The sequence below is a fragment of the Thermobia domestica genome, chromosome 3, assembly GCF_964235325.1.
Source record: "Thermobia domestica chromosome 3, izTheDome1.hap1.1, whole genome shotgun sequence".
Classification (NCBI taxonomy): domain Eukaryota; kingdom Metazoa; phylum Arthropoda; class Insecta; order Zygentoma; family Lepismatidae; genus Thermobia; species Thermobia domestica.
The window spans coordinates 265,909,572-265,933,395 of record NC_137456.1 but is presented as its reverse complement, the minus strand read 5'-3'; the positions used below and the strand labels follow the sequence as shown (position 1 = coordinate 265,933,395).

Genomic DNA, 23,824 nt, shown 5'->3' with positions numbered 1-23,824 from the left:
TTTGTTTGTTGTTTTATTCATGATGATAATTTGCATATACAATAGCGAAAAGACCCATTTTTAGTTGAGCGCGATATCTTCTGTTACTTTTGATCGTACCTGGAGAAAAAACTATTACAAAAAGGGACTTTCTGGCTCCTATGTCATACAATATTTACAATTTAACGACAATGAGAATTTTATTGTTTCGTTTTTTAACAAGTAACTGCTCAAGACAAGTAACATTTCGATTCTTTAAGGTTGATTACTAGGTTGGATTAATAATATATATGCCCCACTGAATCTTCTAGAGTTCTTCAACTATCATTAACTTCCTCAATAAAGATTGATTAAGGATTCCAAGGTAAAAGACCTGGAATTACTTTTCTAAAAGTCTTTCTTTTCGAAATACAGCAGCTCATAATAATTAAATGAATATGCAATAATCACTTTATATATCTAATGGTTGTCTCAACCTTTACATTCACATGTGACACCAAAGCAGAGATCTATGATTTATTAGCGTAGGAATTTCGTTTTCCTTTTTGATTAGCTGTTAACCAAATATTTTACCAAGTCATATTCTTATGATTATTTACTAAAAGGTAAGAGGCTACTCAATTTGTTTGAAAAGCTGTGATTATAACTCTTCGTTGTACAATAAGTAATGGATACCTATATTCGTCGTGTTAAATAAAATCAACTTTCTTCCATTGCAGTGTGTGTATGTATCAAAAATGTAATTGTTTAAGTTGTCAAAAACGCATTTTTTATTGGTTATCAAATATATTTCCAGTACAGAAATGTTACATTTAATAAAATTAGTTCGATTTATACATTTCTAATTGCATGCTTATTTGCATTCTTCTTTTTGTATAACTTCACAACCATTCGATTATGGCAGATTGTTCTGAAGACTCAAACGATAAGTCTTATCAATATTTATTTTGGAACTGAAAGTTTTAAAGACAGGTAGTAAACACCAATTTTAATACTACTAAATAAATTTGCAATTTACATTTTCTAATAGTATTATACTTTCAATTATTTCGTCATAACTTCATGTTAGTAAAAATAAATAAAAACTAATATCGAGTTTCGAATTCTCGATCTAAAAGTCTCAAAACTTTAATAAGACTGAGAGTCTCAACACATTCGGTGCGAACCATTCCTCTCTCTCTCTCTCTCTCTCTCTCTCTATATATATATATATATATATATATATATATATATATATATATACATATATATATATATATATATATATATATATATATATATATATATATATATATATATATATATATATATATATCTTTTAAGAAGGGTTTCATTCCGATCTGTGGATAGGCGGGCCGTGGAAGCTTTCCGACCGAAGATATTTTAAAGTTCATGGAGCGTTTAATGTGTATATATTATTAGCGGTAGTATGAAAACGTATAAATTTGTGCGTCTTGCAGCTAGTGTCTATATATTGAACGGAGAGAAAATGCGAATCCCTTTGTACTGACTTGCGGGATTCTGATGGATCAACGCTCACTTTTTTGGACTTATTCTTGGAACGAGTTTCCCAGATTATCTGGAAAGTAGAATACATATAAGATAATAAATTTAAAAACTGTATATGGGTATTTTACACCCTCCTTACGAAAGCTACAGCACTTGTTACTTGTCTCCTGTGCACGTTGGTTATTTATTGTATTATATTGTGTTGTACGTAGAATAAATACTTGTTATGACATGTAATTACTACAATCTTATTTACATTTATTATCGCTCTTGCTTTACGACAGCAAGTCATATTCAGTTTGAGGATAACCAATTTTTATTTGCAAATAAAGAAATTGAGACAAATTTGGGTAGCAACAGTGACTGTCACAGACATACTGCCAGTCGTTTAAAAGCAGTGATTATTAGAATAAGAAAAGCACATGAGATTGATATGCCGGATATACACTTTTAGCTTCGTTGCACTGTTTCTCACAATGTCACGTGAAGTGTAACCACAGAATCATCCGTTGACTAACAATTTCGGGAAAATTTGAGAAGTGTGTACCAGAACATGTGCAGGAGCGTGTTCGCTTGCATAAAAGCATAAGCAATTGAGGTATGTTTTTGGTAATTTATCAGTTTCTAGACTATACGTTTTATTAATCTGAGTGATTACACCTTAGATGTAATGGGTCTTATGCAATGTAGTTTTTATGCGTGATTAGAGCCATAGGAAAGAGATTGACTAACATATGTTTCCTGCTGTATGGAGCTAATCATACATCACAACGACTCTGCATAAGGCGGAATATCTCTAGAATATGTCTGTCGTGTCAAATTATATTTTTACGAGCAAATTTATGAGACATTCAAAGTGAGGAATACTGGATCACATTTTACGTACTTGTATGACAGTTCGACATGTCTGAAGCCGACTAGATCATACCTTGCATATTAAAGGAACTAATAGTCGACACTGGAGTAAATATTGTCAAGTAACTCAATCCGCCGAGAAAACAATATTTATAGTTGATTAGGTAGCACTTTTATAGGTGGTAAAAGTTGGAGCCTAGGGATGTGCGATATTCGATCTATCGATTCAGACTTTCAAACATGAAAATACCAACATTGGAAATTTTGATAGTTATATCGGTACTTGATATTGTTTAGGTTTCGATAATTTGATATATGGAATAAATTTATCTAAATACGGATATCGTAAAGCCGTATCGAACGATCCCCAAAATGAAGTTTTTGCTACAGTCTTAATTAGATATGCGAAAAAGACGCGATGGGACAGAATTTTCGTTATGAAATTCGAGACGACGAAGAACTATTCAAATTTAGAGATACAGTTTTCGAAACGAGACATAACTTTCGCCTCAAATCTTGTCTCCTGTGTATCCCTAGGCTTACGATAACGCATTGTTAATAATCTTAGTATTTTCTAGTGTATTCGAGAACTTAAGGTAATATATAGTTGAATTGTGAGTTCAGTTAGCATACTTTATTTCCCAAATTGGCTTAAAAAGTATGTTCAAATATTTGTATTTCAATTTTTGAGTATCAAACTGAAGTATACTTTAATCATCGTTATTTTTATATTGTACTCTTAAGATTAAAGTGATATATAGGTAACTTTGAATTCATTTTATATTTTTCTTGATAAAATTACTTTTAAAGTCAGTGAAAACATACTTATGTTTTTCTTGAGCGCTAAAAGTGAAGTATAGTTCTGAAGCTTAGTATTCAATTTTATTCTTAACCTTAAAGTCATCAAGATCTAGGTTAGAATACATTATGTCAACTAATATATGTGACGGACATTGCTATAAAACCCTTATGAACGCTGGATCATATGAATTTTGAGATGACGGGCACTGGTGCAGAACAAGAAATTTAAAAATATATTTTTTTCCTTCAACGGTTTTTCCACTTTCAATTGTAACTACTTGGTCATGTATGGGAAGGATCAACGTGTTTTCGTAAATATGGTATATCTCCGAAAGATTCACGATGCTGACGGAAGTGACAGGAGAGTAATGTTACAAGCATAAAGTGACGGGCACTTCTGCTTATACCCTAAGAATTCACGAGCAGATTTAAAAATTTTGAAGATTATATTTCGAAGAGGTCAGAGTGCATTTCTGAAAAGTGAAAGGCACCGATATCCTCTCTAATGTAAAGGAGTTATTAACTCAGTAGTTAGATCTATGGCTTCAGAAATCAAAAGTAGTGAGTTCGATTCTACGTCTGGTGTGCAATATTTTTTCCGATATATTTCTTGAAACAGAAATATTTACTTTTTCACTTTACCTCGTAATCCTGAATAGAGATGTTAGAATGCTAAAATAAATATACTAGAATATAATAAAAGAAACATGTGTATTACTTTATTATTTTTTCAAATTTTAATTACACTTTCACCTCTCTAAGCCGTTCCAAAAGTTCAAATTTCACTCTCCTATGTGTGTCTAATTTTGGGTGTTCAAATTCCTCTACTTCCTTAGTGAATAGCTTAGATCTTAGAAATGTCATATTTCTTTCTCCCCCTTTCTCTCTACGTCAAAGCTTAAGATAAATCTTCTGACAAAGAGGTTACTGCGGCAATTTTTTTTTAAATATGACGATTGACGCTATTAGTGATATAAGTTGTGGTGTTCATCTAACCTAGTCAATTCCCTAGTCAAAATGTAAGTTCTTCATAATTAATCACACATTATAATGCACCTTTCTTTCCTTCAAGTTCTTCGTAACAGTCACTGCAATCTAAAGCCCCTTTTCGAAAATTATTTATCGAAACAGCAATAAGTTAAAGTGTGTTTACACCACATGGTCCTTTTTGAAATTGAAAAATATATATAACAATTAAATTATTTCATACTACATTTGTAAGAAACTCTGAACTTCCCCTCCATGTTATGCCTGAAACGTTTAAACACAACTCGTAATTTACTAGTTTTCGTCGCTTGTTCACGTTTCTTGATTTTTAACTATAACCATTTTATATGCACAGCTGTGAGAGAACGCAAGTCTGCTAAGTGTAATCGTCTTTATTCATAGTAAGAATTGTTGATTTCTGCAAACATTACAAAATCAAGATATTCTTGATTTCCTTCCAGTTCATTTACAAGTGATATTATTTCATTTTCAGAGTAGAAAGACGACAACATGCCGTGGTATACACAAGAAAAGTGTTGTTGTTGCTATACACTGCCAGTTGGTACATTCCTTATTGCCTGTTTGCAATTGGTAGGTATTTTATTATTTTTCTGACAGTTCTAATAAATATATTAACAAAGCCAGCTGCATGTTAGAATCTAAATCATAAAGGAATTGAATAATTATATTTAAATAATATGCAATTTAACAATTCATATTATCAAATATGTATTTGGGTGCTTTCTTCAGGATATATGGTAACGCATACGTCCTTTGTGCCAGAGATTCGATTCGATATCTCGTCGAGAGCTCATGTTTTTGAAATTTCATTCTGTATTGTAGGACTACTTCTCATATAGCTTCCCTGCTGAATACGACGCCACACCGAATCTTAACATAGTATGGGATTATTCAGAACTGTAATTCAGAGACTGGAGCATATTTTAAATTAAATAAAGACATTAATTGACTAACCACATGTTATCATTACGCAAAAGTTCGAATGAGCGATTTGTCCTTAAAATTATATTTGTACTAAATATTTTTCAAATTATTTGAATGATGTCTCGTGTATTACAGTCCAGCTTTCTCTAGAGATAATTTGCAATTACATAATCAATACCAACTTTTCAGAGAACATTTACAGACAGGATGTATTGGTTGGAATACTCGCGCCAAAAATACCTACAGAATCTAAGTTATCTGTTCGCCAGCTATGAAATAAAGAAAGAAAGAATGATAGGCTTTTAATATAAATGAGATTTTGGCCACCTTCGGTGCCAACTACAAAGTGCATTCGATGCTTTTAAATTTTATCACTGAATTTTCATTCATGCAGTTTTCACGGGCGGAGTTTCATTATATTTTATACTTTTGAAATGAAGTATACAACTGTAAGTGAAGAAAACCAAAATCTCTATCCTTCTGTTACCAACAGGACAGATCTAGTACTAACAATGTAACTACCCTTACATCTAATGTAGTACAGAGACAGAGTAGTGAAATAAAAATAAAATCAATGACGAGAGTTTAAGGGATTTACGAAATTCATGCTGTTATTTCTCGACATTTCTATAATTCTTTGCCAAAGAATATCATCGAAGATACCTCAGTAATATTTTCATTACGCAAAGTATATTTCATAAACGAAAAGGAATCAACATACAAGATTGAGCTTTTAATATCTTAAGGTATTTAAACGTCGACGATATAAATCACAAATTGAACATGTTTCTTGTTAAATAGCATTAGATAACCTATTATTTTGTAAGAGAAGTTATATGAAAGCACCAACATACCACTCGTATACCTACATATTGACTTTAAAGAAAATATCTAAACTTTGAAGCATATATATATATATATATATATATATATATATATATATATATATATATATATATATATAGAGAGAGAGAGAGAGAGAGAGAGAGAGAGAGAGAGAGAGACAGAGAAATACTTTATATCATTACGTTCGTATTTCGTCAGGTAAAAGGAAAGCTGAGATAAAGAAGAAAAATACGTTCATAATATAAATTTTCATTATCCTCCTTTTACTTTATCATTGTCTATAAAGGAGTTCTGAGATATATAAAATGAGTAAAATTGAAGAAGATTTTTTACTGTAATACCAGAACTGAACCATAAAACAGAATGATTCTTAGTAAATCGATTAAAACAAGATGAGAACGTTAGTTTGGGAGCAGGGTAAAACGTTACATTAAAGTTTATAAACTGGGAGAATATCACTGTTTTAACTTAATATGCAATGTGTCACGACCAAGGAAAGACAAAAAAGTAATTTTTGGAACATATTTTTTATTTATTTATATCGCAAAATCAATATTTATGATCTTATTATAAATCCAAATGTTTCGCTTATATTTTATAACAAAGCAACAAATTATCTTAATCATATTTCATACAAAAACACCATGTGTAGACTATTTCGCTTGGAGAAATGAAGAGAAAATTGAAATGTCTTAATAATTTCAAAATATGGGAAAATGTAAAACCTTACACTGTGGTCATCGTACAAATCATGAATAAGGATTTGAAAAATATCGCCGTTGTTCACTACCTTATTCCTTTTCTACAGTTCAAAAATATGAAACATCTAAAAGAAATATCATGCATGAAGAGCATTGACAGGAACACCAAACATTCATCTTTTTAATGACATCATTTTGCGAGCCTTCACAACGGCAGGGATTCCTTCCATTCGTGAACCGTCAGGCTGTTGTTGTTCTGATGGTAAACGACCTGACGGCATGACATTAATACCTTGGATGAGAGGCAAATCACTAGTTTGGGATTTTACATGTCCGGACACATTTGCCCATTCAAGCCTCACATTGATTGTTATGAATGCTCGAGAAGGTGCTAGACCTAGAGAGGCAGAAAAGGAAATTAAATACAACTATCTCCTCGACAAATTTATTTTTGCTTCAATAGCCATCGAGACCAGTGGGGCATGGGGTTATAGAAGCCTTGATTTTATCAGAGAGGTAGGCAGATGCATATCTATCGTTTCTGGAGATGTTCGTTCAGCGTCCTTCTTAATACAAAGTATATCCATTCCGGTCCAACGTGGCAACGTTTCGTCAGTTCTTGGTGCGTTGCCACCTGGAAGGGAACTGGAGGAGATATTTCTTCTCTAGTAGAGTAAAGTGAGGCAAAAGGCTGCACTTAATGTTCAGCCTGCTATTGCTGCTATACCAAAAACAATATTGAGATGATCCATGATTGTTAATTTTTCTCGAAAGCCGTGTGAAATAAATCTTTTTATAAAGCATATAAAATTTGATAAATTAATGTACAATCAAGTGTAATTATTGACAATACGAATGAACATATTAAAATATTTGATTATTGCTTTACCAAAATGATAATAATTGATACATTTTAACAATGTAGCTACTAAAATTATCTACCTAATTTAACATTTAAAGGCTGTATATAAGTGACTAATAATATTAACGATCAATGGGAAAGTGATTTCAGCTATATTTCGTTTTCTTTTAATTTTAATTGCAGTTGCCATTCATCCTAACAATAATAGATGTGATGCTGTATTTCTTTGTTATCTAACCTTAAACTCTAATACTACGATTCATATGATCAAATAAATTAACATTGTTTCTAAAGACATAAATAATATTAATTTACGATTTGATAAAGGAGGTTTTTTAAATTAACACTTTAAGCGCCAAGGGTCAAAATCAGAATTTTCTTCTTGGGACCAACTATATATTTTCTATTTTCCCTTATTTGGCCATGTGCATAAATTGTATGCACAAAAAGTTTTTACCTGTGGGCCATGTGCATATATTTTCTGCATGATTCAGTGTACAGATTATAGGCTTGTGTAGAGATTTTCTATACATTTATCGTTGAAACAGATATAAAGATATTTAGTACTGGCCCCCGGGAACAGCATATAGCGATAGGCCGTTAATTACTCAAAAGTTGGTACCGCTGCAGGCAGTCAAAGTTCATTGTTGTTAGAAGCTAAATTGTAGTGCATTTCAGTTAACATTACGCTGTTGTGAGAAGCACCTGCTCCGTGTAATAATTCTTTTTCACCTCAATATGGCAAACGAGGACGCAATAAGAGATATCTTGCAAGGAATGGAAAGTGATATGAGTTACTTAAGTGAAGATTTATTTAGTAACATTGCTAATTCTGATGATCCTCCTTTTTCACCACCCAAGACTGTCAGTGATTCTTCTAGCAGTGAAGAATACGAACATATCCTTAAGCCATGCCGGAAAAGAAGACGTAGATCAGAGAATAGTGAATCAATATTTAGTGGCCTTCAAGTGAGTGATTCCGAAACGGACCCAAAGGAAACCGAATCTGGGACTAGTTCTACAAAAGAAATTGTGTGGTATCCAGTGTCTGCAAATTTGCACGAGTTCGAATGTGATTTCGATAGTGGTGTGGCGGGCGAGGTTATTGACATTTTGCAAGGTACAAAAGACGTTCTAAAATACTATGAGCTATTTGTTGATGACTCAGTATTGGACTTAATTGTAACTGAAACGAACAGATACGCAGAACAATGTATTATTTCTCATATTGAAAACGAAACGTCAACTGATCATGCACGATTGTCCATGTGGTATGATACAGATAAGAGTGAAATACTCCAGTTCCTAGGTTTGATTTTATGGATGGGGTTGGTTAAAAAACCAAATATAAGGAAATACTGGTCTAAAGGCGTCGTTGTACAGAATGCTATACCAAGCTGTCTCAGAGCTTTGGAAGAGCACATGCAGCAAAACACTCTAAGCAAGTTTTAACCGTGTGTCCCGGGTGTTCAGAGGACAAAGCGATTTGCCAAGATTGCTTTTTTGAAAAACACAGTGTAAGTTTGAAAAACTGAAAAAAATGGTGATTTCCCTGCTAACTCTTGAGATAAACTGTCATTTGTTCTTATATTTTCTTTTCTTATATTTTATATCTTATTTTCTTATATTTTGTTATCTCTTGGTTTATAAAAGCTAAGAATGAATATTTAGAAAAAAATATGAAAAATGCACTTGTTTGAAATGTTATCTCCAAATACTTTGAAATTTCGAGAATTATAAGAACTTATTTAGCCAAACTTTTGAAATAAATTTATCGTAAATTTCAATAACATGAAAATTTACTTCTCAATTTTATCCCAGGGGCCATGTGGATATAATTTATGCACACTCGTATTTTCGCAAAAAATCATCATAAAATATAATCAAATGTATAGAACAACAACAAAACTAATATTTTTTAACAAATAAAGAATAAAAAAAGAGAGACTCGAAACAGAAAAAAATGAAATGTATGCATTGGCCTCCAGCAGAAAACAAAAGTGTGCATAAGATATATGCAATGGCCCCCAGGAACAGACCAAGTGTGCATAAAATATATGCACATGGCGCTTAAAGTGTTAATAAAACATCCAAAATATTTAAAAAGATGAAACATGTTACAAGAATAAGTGCAGTATGAAGTTAAGATTTGTTGAAGTTTTAACAGAACTCTTAAATAGAGAATGTGCAAGTATTTTACACAATATCAAACATATCATTACTCGAATGTGTTACAATTCTTCTGAAGACACGTTATAAATTTTATTCTTCAAGAAATATTTTTGAATATATATATATATATATATATACAGATGGTGATCAGAAAAATGGAAACACCTGTAGTTGGCAAAACGTCAGATGTATGGGTTGGCAGTGGTGTCATAGCGCCGCAGTGCCGGACCGCTGGTGGTGGTGTGTTAGGTCGGTCTCCATACTATGTCAGGCGCAGTGGAACAGCAGTGTCCAGTGGCTGCAACAGACGGAGGTAGTGTAAAATGGGAGACCTCTCAGATTTTCAAAGAGGGCAAATTGTTTGTGCGCGGTTATGTGGAGTGAGTGTGACGGCAGTGGCTACTGTGTTAGGTGTGTCGCGTGGGACAGTGTCGAATGGGATGACGGCCTAAACAACACAAGAGAAAACCACATCGGGGAAGCGGAACAGTGGGCGGAAGAGAATCATCAGTGACAGGTCACGCCGGATATTAAAGCGCATTGTCACGCAGAACTGTCGTGCCACTGTGGAGCAAGTGACGGAGGAACTCAATCAGCACCTCCCCCACTCTGTTTGGACAATCACAGTCCGCCGGGATTTACATGACATGAACTTACGGGGTCGTGCTGCACGGGCCAAACCGCTCATCAGGGACCATAATGCTTTCGCACGCCGCAAATGGTGCCGCGACCATGCAACTTGAACCGTTGAGGACTGGAAACCTGTGATATGGTCGGATGAGTAATCCTTCACCCTATACGCAACCATGGGCCGTGTTTAAGTGTGAAGAACGCCCAAAGAAGCTTATGATCTGCAGTGTCTCCACCCAACTGTGAAACATGGCGGCGGCTCGGTGATGCTGTGGGCCTCCATATCATGGTTATCATTGAGTCCTGTGGTCACACTTAGCGGACGAATCACTGCCAACGATTGTGTCGTAATTTTAGGAGACCACTTGCATCCTATGGTCCGGATGTTGTTCCCGGACAATGACGCCATCTTCCAGGATTATAATGCACCCATTCACACAGCTGGCGTTGTTGCAGCGTGGTTTGAGGAACATCGGGATGAAATTCAACACCTCCCATGGCCCGCCCAATCCCCAGATCTCAACATAATTGAACATCTGTGGTCAGTCTTGAAAACACGACTCCGGCGACGATCTCCACCTCCATCCTCTCTCACAGAACTGGCCGATGCCCTGGACGAGGAATAGTGTAAAATTCCACTTGCTACCACTCATGACCTCTATGCCTCCATCCCATGTTGCATCAAGGCTGTTCTGAAGGCGAAAGGTGGCCCGACACCATATTAATCTGGTAAGTTGCAATTTCGTTGAGGTGTTTCTATTTTTCTGATCACCATCTGTATATATATATATATATATATATATATATATATATATATATATATATATATATATATATATATATATATATATAGTTATAAATATGTCACAAAGTTTGGAGTGGCTCTGTAGGCATGCGGAGTGGCACAGAGCTGTGTATAAAGCGGAAGATGCATGTAGTGTGTGTTTGACTGTTCATGACATACGTTAATATTGTACTGAGTTCTGATGGAGTGGTGCGATTACGAAAATCGTATAGCAGTAATTTCTCTACAAAAGCTCTGGAAGACAGCAGATGAGATTTTCATTTTTCTGAAACCCCTACAAATGAGCAAGAGATTCGTGTATTGCGCTCTGCAGCGATACACCGAGACTGAAACGGCAAGGAGTGGCAGACCATGAATGGTACGAACCCCGATGGTCCAGAAAACAGTCTCAGCAAGAATTTGAAGAAATCCTGTTCCAATACAAAATGTGATGGTTGCTGAAATGAACATCAGCAGAAATTCCATGTCTCATGTGCTCAGGAGTAACCTACATCTACTGGCGTATAAGAGGCGGACTGGTAACTTTCTGGGAGAAACATTCAATTCCCTTAGGGTCCTTATATCAAAGAGACTGTTTCGGCGTTACGCCAACAATCTCCACAGAAATATTCTGTTCACTGACGAAAAGGTGTTCACAATTGAGCAGGCCTACAACGCCCAAAGTGATCGTGTGTATGCCACGTCATCCACTACAGCTGCTGAGGCAGCTCCAAGGGTTCAGAGGGCACATCATCCTGCCTCAGTGATGGTTTGGTGGAGAGTGAGCTACTCCGGCACAACCCAACTGCATTTTTGCGAACAACGTGTTGAAGCAGCTGCTAAGGTGTACTAGGACACAGTGCTAACACCTAAAGTGAAACCACTGTCTGCTACCATGTACCCTGGAGAATGGTGGATCTTCCAGCAGGATTCCGCTCCAGGTCACACAGGGAAATCGGCCCGGAACATAACCTGTTGAATTACAAACTTTGGAAGTCCTTCAGTCAAAGGTCTGCCATAAACGGCATTCATCTGCCGACAGTCTGAAAGAATCCTTGACCCGAGAAGTGAACAATTTTCCCATAGACGTAGTGCGTAATGCCATTGACCAGTATACATATATTAAAATTACCACTAAACATGTATCATCAATATGATGATAGACAAAAGAAAGAAATAAGTTTGAAAAGTTGAAGGTTGCCCAATTATTATTATTTAATAAAGATACATGCGAAGTTGGGTATATAATTCTAAAAAAAATTCAAATCCAACACTTTGGAAAGCAGGAGATGAAACTAAACAACTTTTTAATTATGTATTTTATAGAAATCTCCGCTTTTGTCGTTGCCAAATACTTTTAACATACATATTACACTTCCCGAATGTAACATTCCGATTTGGAATAATTATCGAAAGTAGATACCAGTTATGAAATAACCAAAATACGTATTTTTGTCAATTTCTGCGAACAAAGAGCTTTAGGTGCCAAAGGCCCATATAAAAATTTGGAAATTGGACACACGTATGGAAGAAGTTGATTAATGTGAATTAAGTGGTGCCCAGATAGTAGAGAAGTAAAATGTTGGATCAAAGGTTTGGTATGTTTCTGAAAAAAACAGTTAGTGGGTGCACAGACAATTCCAAACTTTAGGTTACGAAACATGAAAGTGCCAGTAACTATAACTCAAAAGTTCCTAAAACATAAGGACAGTTGAAACGAAATTTGTGTAAGGCAATAATCAAAAGTAATTAATTACAAATTTTTACTTCGTGTGGAAAAACAGTGTTAGAGCCAAAGCCCCTCCGAAACATGTACATATTACAGTAGAAGAGCAGGAATTAGTAGACCGAAAGGAATGAGATTGTATACTTACAAGCAAACAGTTTGTGTTTCCCAATTGCACTCATTCGATTTGCTTCAAATTTAACACATAAAAACTAAATATAAAATAAATCGACACTGTTTTTTCATGCGGAGAACATTGTAAGGCTTAAAGGCGCCCCCTGAAATACTATAAAATACGTTACAGGGAGGAAACAGATAGCGTAAAAGTAGTGAACTTTTGTCATTAGTTAAATGACCTAAAATTAGGAATCAATACATTGAATTTCGACTGCGTCATACTACAAACCTCAAAAGTTCAACGAATGAACATTGAGGCCCCTAAAATGGTACAAACAGACAGACAAACAACAAGATGTTAATAGAGTCGTTCCTGGAAGCCTCACTGACGTTATACGAATAACACGAACATGTATGTTGATCCCAGATTACTGTTCTCTGAAGTGTTTAGCATTTTTTTAATCACTATAGTGGTGCTTCTGAATGATATTTGTGTCAAGTGGGAATAAGTAAAACCCTTACATAGTAATATACCTATAGCTGTTTGTCATTCTACTTCATCTTTCATTTTCCAGAGGTTAATTTCTGTAGTGTGTGTAATTTGCTTGCGATTTTTCATTCAGTGCTATCAAGTTATTGAAAATATGTTACAATATAGCTGAAGGATATACTTTATGTTGTTTCAGACCGTGTTTGTCTGTAACATTTTATGCGCGTATGCTACGTTTCCAATGTGTAGTGATACATCAACATTAACATAACAGATTCTTGATCTCTTGAAAGTGTGAGTGATATAAACATGTATGATACTTAAACTATGAAACATTAATCAGAAACGTCTGCACTTTGCTACTTGCTATCCACACCTGAATGACACCTAGCGACAAGTCACAGATATTATATGAAACATTATAGAACGAGCTTGAGATGAGTAGTATAAACATACCGACGAAACAACATAACTTTTTACAAAATTTAGCAGTTTCGTCCAACGAAGTGAAAGTTAGGGTTTTAATGATTAACCTCAAGGCGAAGACTATGCCAGTGTTTTATGGTATGGAAGTAGAGAAGACCACCCGTACGATCTATTATAATTGGATTATGTTGATTAATGTGGAGTGACCACAAAATACATCTTTCCCCTAAATATATAAAAGCCAAATTCCGGAGCGTTTTGTTACGGAACCAATTACATCGCTGGAAGAAACAGGTAGAAGCAAGTACAGAAAGAGAAAAGCTTACGCAAATATCGCAGTTGTTGTTAGAAAAATCAAGATGCGTTGCAAACAAATATGACGATTTATGATATATATATATATATATATATATATATATATATATATATATATATATATATATATATATATATATAAAACTATGCAAAGGTAGGCTGCCCATTTTGGCATGTTCGTTCCGATTCCTTCACTTAAAAATTCCACTAAATCGTTATAGGAATTTAAGAATGCGCGTCATATTGTGTAGCGAAAAGTGACGATTTTGTAACAAAATAAATTACACTGTTCAAAATAAAAGTGAAAGGACAAGTACAAAGAGACGAATGTATTGATAGAGTAAAATAACACATGTTGAAGTATGGGCGGGCACTGTATTACATTCTGATCAAAATTATATCCAATTTATGATGTATGGTGTTCGTTGCATTGCTGAGCGATAGGAACCAAAAATTGAATATAGTTATACAGTAGGTGATTTCAACGACTCACAGCAATACCATAAAGCCTTTGCTATCAGCTGACGGCAGATTATTATCCCCACTGTTTATAGTTATGAAGGAAACTAGTAGAGAATTTCGGCGAAAAGTAAAGAAAAATCCTATCTCAGAACATTTATGTTAAGGTGTTAAGTAAACTATCAAAAGAACATTTTTGTTTGTGGTTGGGAAACGCCTATTTTCCTTCAACCGCGGACAATGTCATTGTAGTTTTGTACTCATGGGCTAGTTACTGTGATTATTTATTAGATGCAGCCCTACCAGAGCGAATAAATGAAAGGTTACTCAAATTACCGAAATGGCTATTTGGAGACTTCCACCATTAGACGATTATGGATTTCGTTTGTGGAAAAAAATTAACACGCGGTTTCCAGACATACTTCTCTTACTGCACTAGGACGTTAATCTTGATTTATGGAAGAACAGCATTTTAACGCTTCAATCTCTGACTCATAATCAGGTTTCATACCTGCGGTTTTCTATTATGTTCAAATATGTTTGATATCGAAGTGGCTATACTGACGAGAATCCTGCACAATTTACTACACCTGACGAATCTTCTTTCACAGAACATAAACCTACATGTGATATTTGTGAAAATGTGGTTGTATTTCGTTACTTATTAGATATTTTTTTAATCCATATACCTTCTTTTGTGAATACAATATATGTCAAGAAGTTTTCTTTACTTTCTACTTCACAATATTTACTTCGCGTGTTCAATACGATTATTGATTAAAGATTTATTTGTCTCTACTAATAGCTGGGTATACAAACTAACAAGTGTTTCCTACTTTCAACAATCTATTTATTGGGAGACTTTTTTACTATTTTAGCACTAGTCGTTTCCTACCTATAGCATATCTTATAGTAATATTGATACAGTAATATAGTATGGTGTCGACGTTTGTGCTTACCTTTGACGTGCCAAATTTGAAGCAAATCGGATGTGGATACTTGCGAAACAAATATTGTCTTAATTTACATGTACAAAATTCAGGTGCTATTTCATTCGCTTCAGCCCACTCTTTCCAGCTCCTCTGTAATAATACTTATTTTTTATTAGGGGCCATCGCATCCACATAGTTTTACTGCAAATTGAAAGCACGTCTTCGGTTTATGTGCGTTTTGTTCACACACAAAGTTTCCTTGCAGTTTTCCATCTCATTTAAGCACTTTTGTCATATACTTATTGACGTATACAGACTTTTGACATTTTATAATCCAAAGTTTGCAGGATGTGCGCTTCACTTAATTGCTCTTTTTTTTTAAGAAAAATACAGAATACTTATTTTACTTCCACAATTTCTGTGTAAAGTTTCATTCAATATGCACCACTAGTTCCTGCCTTTGAAGAGTAAAATTTCAAAATTTTGGTTGGGCACTTTTGGACGCTAGGACGTTTAACCGCAGAAGATAAAAAGAACACGTTTTTGTTTATTTCATGCGCATCAATGCTAATACATTGCAATTATTCATGTCCTTTAGGGACTTCTGTCGTTTATTATTTTTAAAATAAAAGATACTACGGGTCTCGACCCCATCCAGCTGTTTTCTTTCAGAAAAGAACAAATGACTTATTCACACATTTTACGTCTACAATATATGTGACAGTTTCATTCATAACGGTCCACTTTCTCTTTGTTTTAGGCGGTCATTTTTCAAAAGTTTGGATAGGGGTGCTCCCATTTAAGAGAATTTTTTCGCAAAAAAAATAATAATAAAAAAACACGTATCCGTTTATATCATGTATAGGAACTAGCTGAAAAGTTTTATCAAAATCTGAGTGTTACAATTGAGAAGTTCTCTTTGTTAGATAAAATTATATTCACAGGGAAAAGTGAAGCAGAATTTTATATCTTCTTTGATGGAAAGAATACGAGTCTAGTTTTTGCTCAGGGAAAGCTACAAGTTAAATTAAAAAAGAAGAAAAAACAATATTGTTAATTAGAGTTCTCTACAATAATTTTTCAAGTATTAATGCCATAGATTATGTCCCTGATATTCCATTGAATATATAACACATGGGCTGAAAAGTCCCGGGCCTAACACATAGATGGCGCTAGTTGTATTGCAGTCACCTTGTTTTCAGTGAATACTAACTTTCACAAGACAGCTGTGAGAATTTCATGATATTCTATTCATTCGTCTGTGAGTTATTGTGCTAAGAGTGACCCTACTTGTGTTAGTTTCAAAACAATGGATCAAAAACAATTTCGTGTTTTAATTTTACACTGCTTCTTGATGGGAAAAAATACCGTTCAAGCGAAGCAATGGCTTGAAAAGTGTTATGGGGACTCCGCGCCATCAGAAACAACAATAAAACGTTGGTTTGCTGACTTCAAACGTGGTCGTAGAGACACCGATAATGCAGAACGCAGTGGACGTCCAAATGAGGCAGTAACATCAGAAAACATAAAAAAAATCCACAAACTTGTTTTGAATGATCGAAAAGTGAAGGTGCGTGAGTTAGCTGACATCGTAAAGATATCAAAAGAACGTGTTGGCTTTATATTGCATGAGCATTTGACTATGAGAAAGCTCTGTTCAAAGTGGGTGCCGCGTTTGCTCACTGTTGACCAAAAACAAGAACGTGTTGATGCTTCTGAGCAGTGTTTGGCCATGTTTAAACGTAACAAACCGGACTTTTTGCGTCGATATGTGACCATGGATGAAACATGGATCCATCACTTCACTCCGGAATCAAAACGATCGGCATCTGAGTGGACAGCAACTGTTGAACCTCGTCCAAAGCGCCCGAAAGCACAACAATCGGCTGGCAAGGTTATGGCCTCGGTATTTTGGGATGTGCGTGGTGTAATATTCATCGACTATCTTGAGAAAGGACATACCATTAACAGTGACTATTATATAGCGTTATTGGAGCGTTTGAAGGCCGAAATTGCAAAGAAACGACCGCATATGGCAAAGAAAAAACTTTTGTATCATCAAGACAACGCACCGTGTCACAAGTCAATCAAAACAATGGCAAAACTACATGAATTGAACTTCGAATTGCTCCCACATCCACCGTATTCGCCAGATTTGGCTCCCAGCGACTACTGGCTGTTCGCAGACCTGAAAAAAATGCTCGCCGGTAAGAAATTTCGCACGAATGAAGAGGTTATCGCTGCAACTGAGGCCTATTTTGAGGCAAAAGATAAATCGTTCTACAAAAGTGGTATTGAAATGTTAGAGCGGCGCTGGACTGATTGCGTTGCTCTTCATGGAGATTACGTTGATGAATAAAGCTAATTTTGAACCAAAAAAACGGTGTTTTCTTTGTTAGCCCCGGGACTTTTCAGCCCATGTGTTATACTATTAAATTTCATCTAAGAATTTATTCCGGGGAAAGTGACTATAATAGAATTAATTATTTTTTTGGTGTAAACAATATAGACGAATATATTATGTTTTTAATTTTACAAACCATAACAAACTTATGCTTAATTGGAAACTATAGAAATTTTAATACGTTATTATAGAAAGTTTAAAAACATGCAAAAGAAAGTGGCAACTTTAGAAAGTTTATATAGTAGAGAAATAATGATTGTTACGTTTGTTGCCTGCATAAGGATACAAATGCGATGGTGGTTTAATCATCATGTCTTTGTACGACGTTAAGATGAGAATAAAATGCAAAATTAACGGTAGTCAAACAACGCCAACGTTTTCCACATGTCCACATAGTTATTAAATCTGCAATGTATAAACATTGTGATAATGTTAACCTATAATTTTAGGAGATTTCATCGTTATTACGTATAATAAATAAAATTATCTGGATGCTTTTGAGAGTAATGCTGCATAAATATTAAATAATTCACATTATGTGCTTATGCAAAAGAATAATTTCGAACACATAAAAATAGATATAAGAAACACAACTACCCCCTCTTGTCATTTTCATTTGAGGCAGTTATTAAAATCTTCTAAATCTTTAATTCTATACGTAGGTGGATTAGATGGAATAACTTCGCTAATAACAAATACTTCTGTTGACCAATTAGGTGTATATCCATTCTCAAATAACGCTTTATATTCTTTCTTATACACTTTCTCCAATATTGTTTGCTCATTCTTCTTGCTAACTTCTATAGGCTTTAAACCAATTGTTCTATGGACACGATTATTATATTCGCTAACTAGTGTTGGTAATATTTGTATCCATTTATAATATGCTTGTGTTGTAAATTTCTTCCACATGTTTTGTTTAAGTGTTCTAATGAATCTCTCAACAAGAGAAGCTTTCTTACCACTATAGGTTGAGTAATGATTAATCTTATTTTTCTCCATCAACTTCTTAAATTCTTTATTGTAATTCATTATTTATTGCCTTGATCAGTTTGTAAGTTACTACGTTTGCTCGTTCTTAATATGGATTCAAATGCTTCTGTAACATTCCTACCTCCCTTATCTTTAACAGGAACAGCAAAAGCATATTTCGAAAACACATCTATAATCGTTAGCAAATACTTATAGCCTTTGTTTAACTTCGAAACACCTTTTAATACTCCGCTATCCATTTCCACAATCTGCTTGCCATAAATCATCTATACTTTTAACGATAACACTTAACCTAGGATAATTCTTTCTGGAAGGTTTGTAAATTTCTTCTATAATGTCTTCTCTAATACCTTTACCTTCTTCTAGTCAATCTTTCTTTTTAACTACTTGAGATTTAGTAACACCACATATAGAACAAATACCTTTCTTAATATATCTTCCATTCTTTGTTCGCTCTTTTGTAATGGTATTTTTCTACGTATCTGTTGATTTCCTACACTTAAAACAATACATCCTGTTTATTGTATAGAAATTTAAAATTCATCATTAAGTAACACTACACTCCTAACATTATCACCATCACTTGATTCGTTTCCATTTTCATCTTCTCGTTCTATATACATAATAAGCAATAATAATTTACCCTGTTTCAAATCAGTATCTTTGAATGGCCTAATTGTTAACTGATCATTTATATTAAAGTGTAATGGAAAACTTTCAACTTGAGCATCATTTAAAAACATGTCTATAAGATATAAATTAAGACTTGATTCTATATGCATTAATCTACCTCTATAAAGAAATTTGTAGGAGGCAGCTAAATTATATACAAAACAGACTGGTTTCTCAACATCATATTCTGTCAATCGGCATGGTAATTCTACAGTTTTTTTCGTGTACTCTTCCTTCACTGATTCAAGCTGCTCTAATGTTACAACATCTTGTTTATCGATAGCATTAGATACATTAACCAATCTTTTGGTCTTAAAATTAAACCAGGATGTTTAACTTGATGTAAAAACTTCTTCTTTCCTAACAAACATTTGTAATAGAATCTTACTGCTTTCCTTACTTTTAATGTTACCAAATTATCCATATTTATTCTATACCAAATATTTTTACGAAAGGCCTCTTTCTACATACATTACAATAAACAATAATTTTGCTTCTTCCATAGCAGAATATTTACTTGGTTCAATCGTAATTATATCGTTCTCGCTAAAACTAAAAGGTAACTTTTCAATCAAAGTACCGCCTAAAGATAAGTCTAGAATATATCTGTCAAAGCTTAATTCCATGTGCATTATTTTACCATTATAGAGAAATTTATAGCCATTAGAGAGATTAAATATTCTGAAGATTTGGCTAGTTAACGTTTTTAGCTCTCAATCAACATAATAGTGGTATAGTTTATTTCTGCATTATTAATTTCTCCGCCTCTTTAACATTTGAGAATCTTCTTGTGAAATATACATCTTAGCATCAATCGCATCTTTCGTTATATATGTGTCTTGCAAAGTTTTTAGCACATCTTCAAATCGTTTTCTATCGTTATCTAATTGACTATTAATACGAGTTTCTAATGACTACAGTTGTTTTACGTTAGCAACATTATTTAAATTCTCTAATAGTTTTAATTTGTATTCACTAATATTAATATCACTTATCCTACTTTTAACATTACCAAAGATATCAACATTTATTACATACAAAATGTATATATATTTATTAGTGAGAAGAACAGTTGTACGAGCTAAACCAAAATCAATCAAATCACCATTCTCATCTCGAATTGAAACTTTGAAATTATTAAATTTGTTGTGATGTATTGGAAAAGTATCTTTTCTCTAGGCTCGTATATAATTGATTCTCTAAATTCTGCATTTGTTCTAAACGTCGCAATTAAATCTGTTTCGTTATGTGTTATATCATTATGTTTTAAAATCATGCCTTCTGCTAAATCACAGTGAATATTTATAGTATCGCATGGATGAAACTTTCGTACCTTATCTCCAACATGTTCTATGTCACTAGCCAAGTTTTTCTCACTAAAACCTAATACAGTATTACTGGTATCTAAGATTATATCACAATGTCCGCTAAATATTTTATCTCTATTTTTTGTGTCCTCAGTAAATTTGATATTTTTAAAAGGATCGCTGAAGTATGGATGATTTAATATATTCTTCTCATTATTTTAAATTACATTGACCAGGTGGAAAATTCAGGATAGTCAGGAAAGTTACAACACAATGTTAATTTATTATTTCTTTCTGTAATGTTCGCAGTTAAGTATGTTGTATAAAATCCCACAACAGCTACTTCTAAATCGTTTCCAAATGGATAATGCAAGTATATGCTTAGTACAGATGAATAACCATTTAAGTTAAATACACTCATTTATTATATAATAAATATTAAAATGGATAATTGGGATATTAAAGTAAGATTAACAGAAAAAGCCACAAAGAAAAAGAGGAACGGTGTTTTGTTACCTGATGATATAAGATGTCTAATAATTTGGCCTAGTGGTTGTGGTAAAACAACACTAATGATGATAACTTTTTACTAGCACCAGATTGGCTTAAATATACAAATGTTTATATCTATTCTAAAAGTCTACATCAACCTAAATACCAACAGCTAACAACACTTTTTCGAGATATAGAATGTAATATTAATAACACAATTGCAACAGTAAAAGGAATCAACGAAGAGATTATTCCGTCAGATGACTGTGAGAACAATTCTGCAGTTGTGCTTGATGATTTTATTTTAGAACTACAAAACCATGTTAGAGAATATTTTACTCGGGGTAGACATAAAGGTTTAAACTCCTTCTATCTCGGACAAACATATTCTAAAGTACCAAAACAGCTAATAGGAGACAACTTAAATTTTCTTTATATCTATAGGCAGGATAACACAAATTTAAAGCACATATATGATGAATTTGTTGGATCTGATATGATGTTTGAAAAATTACAATCACTCTGCAATAGGTGTTGGGAACAAGAACATGTTTTCTTAACAATTGATATGACTAGGGAAATGAATAATGGGAAATACAGAAATAAAATTAAAAACTTTTTAAAAGTATAGTGAACATCATCGAACGTAATCGAATGTACCTGAACGTACTTGAACGTAGGTGAACGTGTATGTTATGTTACGTTTTTATTTTTTCTTTATATAATAAATGAGTGAGATAGATGCTGCTGAATCTAACAAAATAAAGTTAAAAGAAGAACTTGTGAAAAGATTTAAGGAGATTAAACAGGCTAATCGAGGTAGATATGAGAAATATAAGGAAGAAAAACAGCCTGTTATAGATGCAATTGAAGGCTTAGGAGAAAATATATCAAAAGTAGAAGAAGAAAATAAAAATTTAATTCAAGAGTTAGTTCTAGTTGTAAATAAAAGCGGGAAAGTAGATTCAAGCTTATTAGTAACTCCTCCTATATATGAGAGTTCAATAATTGAAAGTGATAGACCTATAACAGAAGAAATCAAACATATGAAAAAGCAAATTAAGTATAAAGTAGAAGGAATAGAATCTTTACCAGCTACCCATTTTGGTAAGATTGCTTCGAGATATTATGCAACTAGACATAATAAAGATTTTGGAATTCAACCATATGATGAAGATGGAAAAATCGTACATATGATTGGGGATACGGAAGTTAAAATTCATGGTGATGATTTAGTTATTAATAATTGACAATTCACAGGAACAGAAGGTTTATGGGAATTACTAACACAACATAATCCAAAAAACTATAATGAAAGTGATCTAGAAACATATACACAAATAGTTATTAATTGTAATGTGGAGGGGAGGAACAGAGAGAGACACTAGCTCATGTATGTGGTGCGTTTTGGAACTAGATACTATCTCTGCCGAGGAAGATTATAACAGCGAACCTGCATTTGGCTGAAAGCTGACCGTTAAGAGAGGAAAGTTGAGCAGCAAATACATCGCGCGGGCTATGCTTATCCGTTAAATCCAATGTTGTCTATATGGGAAGCGAAGAATACATGGTTGTTACTTCGCTGTTATCATTCTCTCTCTTTTTCTATTGCACAAACCTCTCTCTCGTTCAGAATTGATACTGAAATCGTTCAAATGGCAGTGACCGATCTCCTGTTCCAGAGTAAGTGCTGCATTTTTTATATTCCTTCTCATTGAATTTTTAAAACAAATTATTAACGGATTTTCACAATTCAAGTGTCAAATGAAAGCTTATAAACTGGAGATTAAGATGCAATAAATATATTTTGTGTAAGGTCCCATTGTAATAGTTTATATTGTAAGATTTTATGATTTTAAATGTCATAAAAGCCTATTCGCCTACTGAATCTCACTTTCTGCTATCCTTTTGATTACATTCATCTTTATATAATATTTGCTAAAAGTACTGAGAGAGGGAAATTGGGCTAGAAGTAACCAAATTATACTACTGTGTGTATTGAAAATTTACGATTGTACATTTCCATTCTCTGTCAATGTTTATTTAACAAAATAAAAGCAATCAACAGTTAGAAAATTCTTTACGTGATAACTATTATAAATACAAAAGTCATTGACGGAAACTATTACCTTTCTGATAGTACTGTATTACTATTGAAGAAAAAAGCTTTACTATCATCCACAGAAATAACACGATGAACACGAAAAAAATTAAAGAGTCCTTTATATGATACATACAAAATCTTATAAAAAGGAAAATATATTCACAAAAAATATAGGGTGACTAAAATCATGCTTTTAAATAGAAAATTAAACTCTGCTACAAACTTCATAATTTAAGTTACTATAAACTGTACCGAAGACAAGTATCTTTTCCATTTCCATTGTGATGAATATTAAGTAATGTTCTTAAAACAAAAA

At 33.6% G+C, this 23,824-nt stretch overlaps 1 protein-coding gene across 2 annotated transcripts in view; it reads left to right on the top strand.

Annotated features, from left to right (window-relative positions):
- The window catches only part of LOC145681638 (uncharacterized), a 318,511-nt gene that overhangs the window by 50,861 nt on the left and 243,826 nt on the right, over positions 1-23,824 (top strand). Inside the window, exon 2 of one of the 2 annotated variants that reach the window (XM_081753256.1) lies at positions 4,625-4,722. The exons of the other annotated variant lie outside the window; for it this stretch is intronic. Within the exon in view, the coding sequence (XP_081609382.1) occupies positions 4,642-4,722 (81 nt within the window). The 5' untranslated portion in view covers positions 4,625-4,641. The remainder of the gene's footprint in view (positions 1-4,624; positions 4,723-23,824) is intronic. 2 annotated transcript variants of the gene reach the window in all.